General features: G+C 46.4%; 1 protein-coding gene across 2 annotated transcripts; it reads left to right on the plus strand.

Moving 5' to 3' along the window:
- The first annotated feature begins 2566 nt into the window (after positions 1 to 2566).
- LOC125510663 lies at positions 2567 to 9176 on the plus strand. 2 transcript variants are annotated; one of them, XM_048675906.1, is made up of 5 exons: positions 2567 to 3267; positions 4482 to 4702; positions 5200 to 5436; positions 5589 to 6324; positions 6843 to 9176. In XM_048675906.1, exons 2-5 carry the CDS (start codon positions 4688 to 4690, stop codon positions 8819 to 8821), a joined length of 2967 nt encoding a protein of 988 aa, XP_048531863.1. In that variant the 5' UTR covers positions 2567 to 3267; positions 4482 to 4687; the 3' UTR covers positions 8822 to 9176. The 2 variants fall into 2 exon arrangements, with proteins under 2 accessions (XP_048531863.1, XP_048531864.1); XM_048675907.1 differs by lacking the exon at positions 2567 to 3267 and having other exon boundaries at positions 5264 to 5436.
- The last annotated feature ends 283 nt before the right edge of the window (positions 9177 to 9459 follow it).

Raw genomic sequence — 9459 nt, forward strand, 5'->3', positions numbered from 1 at the left:
TAATACTACGACGAACTAATCAATACTCTTGAGCCGGTCCCACCTGTGGGGGCCCCGCGGCCACCGTTCAGTAGTACAGCCAACGGTGAACCAACCCTCTGACTGGCTGGCCCCTGTCCTGCGCGCCGCGCCGTTCCGAGGCAGCCCCGCACGGGACGGGACAGGAAACAAACAGGCGATCCATCTGGTCCACTCCCACTCCACCGGCCCGAGGAATCCGAGGCCGACTGCCCATCACCCAAATCCAAAGCCGCCCGCCGCCGCGCCGGATCTCTCTCTCCCCGCCGGCGGCGGCAGCGGCCGTCGACTGTAGCGGCGTCGCGTGCGTGGATCGCGCAGGGGAATCCGAGCGTGTGGCCCCGCGTGGCAGGCAGGAGGACTGGCGAATCGTACCTTTTCTTTCCGCGGTTGGACTCGGGAGGGAGCGGGCGGTGGGGCCCTGGGAAGCAGGCTTTCGGGCGACCATTGGATCGAGCAACGCACAGGGATTAAAAGCGCTAATAATAACTGATTATTTTTTGCTCTGCTAGTAGTAGTACGAGTAGTACCGCTTTTAACCGTGACGAGCTTCTTTTTCTCTCTCCGGTGTGGTGTGATGCTTGTGCCCCCAGCCGGTTTGTTTAATTGCGTTTGGTCCTCTGGCGACCGGGCGGTGGTTGTAAAGCGTACACCCAGAATGCTCCGCACAATGATGGCCGTGCCCAGTGCCCAGCCTATATGTGTAATCCAAAATGTAGCTCCCAGGCCACCGCGCGTCCTCCTCGGATGAATGATAATTTGTTTGAATAATGTCAATTTTTTTAACATGCATTATAAATTTATAATACTGGTAAAATGTTGATTTCACAAGCTTTTTAGAACACATTTTTTTGGCCTAGGTCACGACGCATGCCATTTTCTCACAAGAATTTGCACTCAGATGCAAATAAAAAACATGGTTGTTGTGAAAAATAATAATAGTTTTTTCTTAACGTATTTATTTTTTTGTTAAAAATACTGGGGTGGCATGCCGAAATCGTAGGGTACCTCACTATTTAGCACGAATGTTCCTATATATTCTAGTAATATAAAGATAAGCAATTACTGAGTGGCCACAGGCCTGGAATACCATGCAAACATTTGGGCTATGTAAATCGCAATGAAGAGCGGGGAGGAGGAAGGAACATGAGATGGAAAATTGGATAACAAAAGAACCAGCCCGAGAGGTTAACGAGATGCCATACGGGTAATGTGGCTCCCCGATGACTTGGTATGTACGCTTGATCGGAGCGGTGTCACCTTGCCTTGATGCTAGTGACATAAGATATTTATAAGAGGACGAAGATTGTAGAATAGCAGCGCTAGATAATGACAAAGTCATAGGTGGGCGTAGGATGATGAAGGCAAAAGAAACGGATAACAGTGACGACGCAAAGAGCAAAAAACACACAAACACACACACACACACATAGATGACATGATGAAGATGAGTGACGCGACAAAGAAGGCGGAGTCGTCCCACATCGCTCTGCCCCTAAGTCCTTGGAGCTAACCATCGCTCCGTACTCCTGATCCCGTGATATTAGCATGTTGTCACGCCAACAACCCGTCATTTAATTTTGAGACATAACGTAGAAGGTTGGTTGTACAGTTTAGGTATTCATTAACTATGAGATTTGACTAAACAAGTAGGAGTATTATTTGGCAAGCGGACGTTATAGGACCCAAAAGTACTTGCGCTAAACTGGTGCGACAAATCCCATGCCTACATATGAAAGTAGGTTTAGCACAATGAGAACACGACACAAGCAGAAGATGAACAATCAATAAGAAGATAACATACCGACATAACAAAAAAAAAGATAAAAAAACACAGCAACACATTAACACATGCACTGTTCCCAGGCCATAAGTGCACACAAATACATTCAACATGTCCAACCACCATTACCAGTACGTGTACATACCACTAGAGTACTCCTTGCAGCAGTACTCGTCGAAAGGAGTCCAAGACCACCGCGTTGATACATTTGGCTGGCTGGCCAATGTGAAGGTCCGGACGGCGTGTACGTAGCGAGTCCACTGTCCAGGAGGAGATAAAAAAGGCAGCATCACGAGGGGAGGGATAAAAAGATGGCCGGTTTTGCAAGATTTGGAAAGGAGGTTGGGCGGTACTACTAGTATTTTTAACACTTGCTGTCTGTTACTTTCTCACTCCCTCCCCCCCACCGGGAGGTGGAAGCAAAGCCAAGGGTGGACAGATTCTCTCCCAAGTCCCAATCCCTAAGCTCGTATCCTCCATTACTCTAAACAAACCAACCCGAGGAAGGGAAAAAGAAATGAACCGTCCTCATGATAACTGTCCCATGGGAAATCCGATCCCCCGGAATAATTATATCATATCATATCACGCACTTGGAAAGAAAGAGAAAAACGTAGTACCGCCGGTTGTCTAGTTCCACACCAGAATCGTGAGAGGGACAGCAGCCGGTGGCGATGCGGTGGCAGGTATAATATTGGGAAGGAAATGTCTGGGTTGGTGATTGATGAGAGAGAAAGCCGGGGGAGAGGGACAAGGGGGGGTGATGGGGAGGATCAGCATCAGGGCGGAGACGGAGAGGGAGAGGGAGAGGGAGGGAGAATATCAGATGTCAACAAATCTGCTGTCCTTGCGGCTCGTTTAGAGAGAGAGAGAGGGTGGGAGTACTACTACTAGAAGAGAAGGTGGTTCCATTCCATCCCCCTTCCTTGTTGCCCCAGAGGAGAGGAGAGAGGAGAGAGAAAGAGAGGAGAGAGAGAGGCCGGGCCAAACGACGCCAATCCAAAACCCCCAAAAGGAGCAAGGGAAAAGAGGGAGAGTGGGGAGTGAGCAGAGAGAGAACAAACCAAGATACTACATCCGCAGACAGTGGTTCGTTCGTCCGGGGACGAGGACGAGAACCCACCACTTTCTCTCCCTCTTCCTCGCCCTCCCTCCCTTCTCTCTTCTCTCCCTGCCCTGGCCCCCCCGACCGGACCCGTCCCGGATACGTCGGAGCTCCGGGTGTCCTCCGCCCCGATCGCCCCCCTGCCGCCGCCAGACAGATTTGCCTCTTTCTTTTCGTTGGTTCTAGGATAGATACATAGATAAATAAATATCCTGCCTTGGTTGGGTTGGGCGGGTTCTTGGGCGGCGCGGGGTTTCTTGGGGCATGGCCGTGGCGGCGGTGCCGGACAGGACGCTCGCCCGCCGAATGCTGCGGGTCGTCAGGCTCAACCCGCTCCAGCGCAGCGCCAAGAATCCCTGAGGTCAGAATTTCCTTTCTTTATCCTAGCTGGTTTGGTTCAATTAATTCTGCTCGCGCGCTGCCTGGATCGTGGAATCGAACTAACACAATCCAAAGGAGTGGTCTTGATTTGCTTTCCCCATGTGTTGGAGCTCCAATCCGGGGGCACCTGGGGGGATTGGAGCTCCGATTTCGGACCAATTTCACTCTGTCCGACGCCCCTGTCGCTGTCGCCGTCACTGTCCCTTCGTCCGCTCCTGGCCTCCGCCGCACGTCCAGATCCGGCCGCCCTCCACGCGACACATCGGCCTCGGCCACCGGCGCCGCCTCCTGCTCATTGCCGCCCCCCTCCTCTTGTCTAGATCCGGACACCTGCCGTCCGTCACCATCCCTTCTTCGCTTTCCTCTCTGTACTCCAGGCGTCTGGCTCGACTTTGGCGTCCAGATCCACTTCCCCTTCTCTTCCCACCTCCGTGCCTGTAGCTACCATTGTCAGTTCGTCCTGCGATTGCCTCAGTCTCCCCGTGCGTGCTTGCTCAAGTATGCCTGCCCATCTCTGGCCTTTATTTACACTTCTTATCATCCAAACTGGAGTTGGAAATGGGTTAATCTTCTATTTCCAAGACACTTCGTAATTCTCCCCTTTCTCAACAAACTGGAATTTTCCTTGGTGAAACCAAACATAAAACTTCCAAGTGGACGCAAATTCCAGTTCAACTGAAATTGGAATTGGGACTCTTTGTGTTATAACTTGCTTGTTGTAAATTTTTTTTGGGGCCTTTTATTAGGTTTCGGGGTTCTTATTTTCTGTTTTGGTGATTAGGTCTGTGTGACGTTTCAGTTGGATTGTACGCGAGAAGTCAATGATTGCATCTGCTGGCCATAGGTTTCTATTTTCCACGTTTGGTAAAGATGATGATATATCTCTTAAAAGAACTAGTCCTTAGGATTTTATTAAGTAGGTTGAACTATCGCCGGTTGACTCGTCTTCTCTCCTTTAGTTATTTCCTGCCCGATGAATTTAGAAACAAACAGGTGAGGTGCATATTCTATGCCATTATGGAATACAGTATATATTTAAAAGTTGGGCCTTTGGTGTTGTTTACTCTGTTGCTGTCTAGGTTTGTTTGATTATTGTAGGGGTAGTGAGTTTTTGTCATGCATTTTATCCATGATACATGTAGCATCTTGTTTCCCAGATCCTTTCTTATTACTCACTGCAGTATTTATTGGCAGGTTATTTCTCTTTAAGTGCCATTCAGATTGGGAGGTAGTATTGATTCACCTGAGCAAGTCAAGCTGTCCAGTTAGCTCAAAGCATTAAAGATTGGAATTTCACACGTGCATTGCATTCACACTGTGATTTCCCTTTGGTGTCCTGTGATGTGATGATCAGTGCTGGTTGCCGTCCGGGTCAAGGGGAATTTTAGCATGATTGCTACATGCTCATTGTTTTGGTAATTTATCAATGGGACCCCTAAATCTTTAGTTGTTTTTGTTTTTGTAAATCTCTGTTTGATATTACTTACTCAGCTGCTAGATTCTTAGCTCTTCTCAACTTGCTCCCATGCTCTTAAGTAAAATATCTTGCCGAGGATCTTAAAAGCACCAATTTGTCTGCACTGTGTTATTTGTTTGGGTGTTGCACTTGAAACAACCATTAGACAAGCAGTATGCTGTACGCTACTTGCGTTCAAGCTTGAATTTAATGTAAATAAATGTGTTTTCACATTATGATTGTCAACATGCAGGAAATAAAGTTGCAACATCTAGTTGACTTTGATGTTTCTCTTGCAAGCTCAACTTGATCTTTTTGTTTCTTGTTCAAGGCTTCAAGCAATGAATAATGCATGTTTGTTATTTGAAATATTTGAGGCTGCTATTCCAAAAGCTTTACCTTTCGCACCCCACTTTTGTATATAATTCAGCATCATTTGACTGGTCTGTTCAACAGACTGTAATACTAATGGGAGCTAAAGTGGAAGGTGAGAGTTACAATCCTGGATACTATGCTACAGGGGATCTGCACATGGACTCAAATGGTTGGTGCTCTCCATACTATGAGGATAGAACATCAAATGGACAGTTGTACAATGGCTTCATGACAAAGCAGGCAGATGGTTATTCAGAATACGACAACGAAACGCTAAAGCGCACAATGCTTTCACATGAAGCTATGTTTAGACAGCAGGTTGGTACCTTGGCATTAACTACGTAAACATCTTAATGCATGACAAGTTACAAAAAGTATAAACTGCAGGCACACAGCCGATATTTTCACTTCTCATTTTGTGTTTTTCTTTCTCTTATCTTGTTAACTGATTAACTGAAATCATTATCCAGGTTTATGAACTGCACCGGGTTTACAAAATACAGAGAGATTTGATGAAGCATTATGAAAACAAAGATGCATATGCATACCCAGAACTGGCAGATGCATCACAGACAAATTCGTCATCACAAGTTCAACCAAATGGCTCAAAGATGATATGGCAGATGCCTCTGGTGGCCAAAACATACGGAGAGGCTACTGTTGCAGTGCACACTGATACAAACCACTCCTTGAAGTTCCTTAGTGATGGCAGTGTCCTGCCCTCTCCAAATGGATTCCCCTTGAATGGTGTTGCTTTAAATACCAAGCAAGGCATTATTGACCTTGAGCTTCCAGCTGATCATTATATAGATGATGACAACACATCAGATAATAAGCCTATAGATTTCCTTGGTTTAGATTCGGGCACAAAACCTCCGAATGGTGCAGAAGGCTTGGGGAGGTTCAATGATAATAGCTCAACCTCTGGTTTGCTGACTACCAATAAACCAGGAGGCTGCCATGTCGCTGACCTGAATGAGCCAATTACTGGGATGCATATGGGTGGAACAAACGGGTCAGTATCCAGAGGTCTCCCGTATACCTTGGAGAACTCTTGGCGCCAATCTGCAGTGAGATCAAGCACAGCTAACTTTGGTTTCAATAAAGAATACTCCAAAGAGAAGCATACTGACGAAGGAACAAGCTCAAATTTCCTTGATGCAAGTGCCAAACTAAGACAGGAGGAGAAACCATTGATTGATAAAGGTAAGGATAAGCTTCACTTAGTACACCTTTATTTGCTTCTTTTCTTGTCATGCTTATCTTTCTATGTTTACACAATAAATATCACTAGTACATGTATTTACTATATCTGTCGACGAAAAAGTCATTTTGCATTAAGAGGTAAGGGTTCACTATGGAATTTGGGGGGAAATGTGGTTACAACCTACCTTCATCCGTTATGTGACTTGGACGTCATGCCCTCCTGGTACCTATTAATACGTATTAGAAATAGCATTTCAACTGCATGTGAAGGTTTTTTCTGTCACAGTGCATGTAGAACTCGCTTCCCTTAGCTGTGCATGTTGCATATCTGTTTCCGACCATTCTTTTTCTTTTTCTATTTATGCATGATGTGGCAGTGGACTACATTATTATTATCTTGAGTACTTTATCCTATGCTGTTTATAACCAATCTGTAGTTCTGTACAAATCTAGCATATTTGGTTACTGCTCTGTACTTGCAGTGTCCTTGATCCGCTATATTGCTTCAATTCTTTCAGGAAAACAAGTCAGCAACCAATCTTTTTTTACACCCAGATACAGCAATGCTGATCTGCAAAAATCCTTCAAAGTTGCTGATGGGAGATCTGCAACCAATGAGATTATTTACCATGGTCAAAACAGTTCAGTTGGATGGTTTTCAAAAGGTCCTATGGGAGCATCTCCCATCAATAATTTTGCTAGACCTGACCATCCACATCATTCAAGTATTGGTACACTTGTTGCTCCAATCTCCATTCCTCACATAGACCATCCTTCCGTCGCCTCTCCTATAGGTTCTTGCACAGTGGACCCAAGGAGCAGTGTTATCAACAATGCTTTCCAGCGAGTTCCAAGTTTCAATGGATCTTCAACTGTTAATTCATACAAGAGTCCTAGTGCTGTGACCCAAAGCATTGGACCTTCGATTCATAAGCTGAAAAGATTTGATAATTTGGATGGTAGTTACTTTGGCTTTCCACCTGATCCATTTTCCGCATCACGATCCAGACAACAGGTTGCAATTTCGAGCGAGTTGGAGCAAAGGAACTGCCTGATGTTTGAACATTCAGCAGCACGGCAGTCTCATGGGTATCCTCAGTCCACAAACGGCAAGGGCATAAAGAACTTTAATTTGAATGAAGCACTGTCAGATGGTCTGGAAGAGCTTGTAGAACGGGATCGGAGATCTGTTGGTAGTTTGCAGCATAGTAAAGGCGAGGGATCAGTATTTGGGATCTCTTGGCTAAAAAATAAAGCTACTTGTGCTGACCCAACAGGGCTGGAAAAGCAAAGAAAGATGCTTGGCCATTCCAACGGGACTGCAGCAGACACGAAAATCAACAATAACTTGACAGGAATAACACCGATTGTTTGCAATTTGTCAGATTCTGCCTCGACGTCCCTAGGTTGCAGAATTAAGATAGATGATGCTTCTGAAGGCATCACTGATAGAACTTGGCTGGTATGTAATAAGACTGAGGAGAGTACTACGAGACATTTACCACTTTCAAGCCAGAAACCCTTGGATAGAGATGGACAAGCTGCTGAAGGTGTTGTCAAGAAAAGTGGCGCCGCTGTAGTCAGAAATTTGTTTGATCTGAATGATGATGTACCACATGAAGATAACTCAGAGTCATCAGTAGTGTCACATGAATGTGATGTGGCGGCCTTACAGAACAACCATGCTAAGCGCACATTTTTGTTTGACTTAGAAGAAGTGCCGGCTTGTGAAGATGGTGCTGCCTGGACTTCTCAACAGGAATGCACACCTTCTGGCAAGCTTGGTGCATCCAAGGAAGCTGATATGTGTTTTCCATCCGCTACAGATGCAGCGCAGATTATTCTTGCGTTGTCAACGGATGTGCCGACCACCACAGGCACACCCGATGATATGTTGCAGTGGTTTGCAGAGCTCGCGATATCAAGCATGGATGACCATGCCGAGCAAGCAAAAGTCCAGGGTTGCATCGATAATTCCAGTGATGATGGTTCAGACTCATTTGAAGCCTTGACACTGAAGCTGGAAGAGTGCAAGACCGATGAGCGCTGGACCAGGACACCAGAACCACCACTGACAGACGATGACCAAGCTGTTTCAGCGGTGAACCTGCTGTCCAAGCCAAAAAGAGGACCGCAAAGGAAGCGACGGCAGAAGCGAGACTTCCAGAAGGACATCTTGCCCGGGCTTTCATCGCTTTCCCGGCCTAAGATCATAGAGGACATTCAGCTAATTGAGGGGTTAGTACAGGCATCTGGTGGATCATGGGAGTCGAGTTTAACCAGGCGAGCGCGCGGTGGGCGAACAAGAGGTAGAAAGCCCCGCAAAGACCAGCCAGCTACCGTAGAGATAGAAGCCGAGGCGAGCCCACCACCCTCAAAACCCGACTCTGTTGGCTTAGAAGCTGATGAAAGGGGCATGGTTAGCTGGGGGCGAACAACAAGGCGGTGTCGCAAGCCACGATGCCCATCGGGCAATAGCATCGCAGCTTCGTCCTGAACGACCTCTGATCCTGGTCGGTTTCGGATTCGGATTTGCCATCGAGATTGCGGTGGACTGGTATAAAGGTAAAAAGAAAAAAAAATCACAGCCATGAGTGTGCATACTCTGCTGGCCTGTTTGGCTGGCCTCCCCCCTCAGAGATTCCATGCCTTTTTCGGGTCGAAACATGATGTACATTTTTTTTCTATAATAAATTCTTAAACTAGTCTATATGTGACAATTTCTGTAACAGCGTTGTATTAAGCTGGGTCCAGGGCCTGAGAGGCCTGCTGTAATTCTTGAGATAGTGGCGAGGTACCTTGACTGGCCGGTACTTGGAAATCAAAGAGGCTAATCGGTGTAGTTCTATATAGTTTTATCATGTTTTGTTTTGTGTTTCTGTATGTAAGTTTTTGTGTTTCTGTATGTAAGTTGCTGCTTCATTTGGCTGCAATTTTTGCTTCGCTGTAGCTCAGCGCTGCCTAGTTGGAGTGGAGACTGGACACCACCGTTAAGGACTTGATCCCTTTGAGAAAGGAGAGTGTAAATGTAAACGAGCTACTGGCAAATATATATATCCAGCTCGAACATGACCTGTTGCATGCAACTGAACCTAAACAGCACCTACGCGGGCATTCAAATGTGTCTGCAAGAAC

Source organism: Triticum urartu, chromosome 5 (genome assembly GCF_003073215.2).
Source record: "Triticum urartu cultivar G1812 chromosome 5, Tu2.1, whole genome shotgun sequence".
Classification (NCBI taxonomy): domain Eukaryota; kingdom Viridiplantae; phylum Streptophyta; class Magnoliopsida; order Poales; family Poaceae; genus Triticum; species Triticum urartu.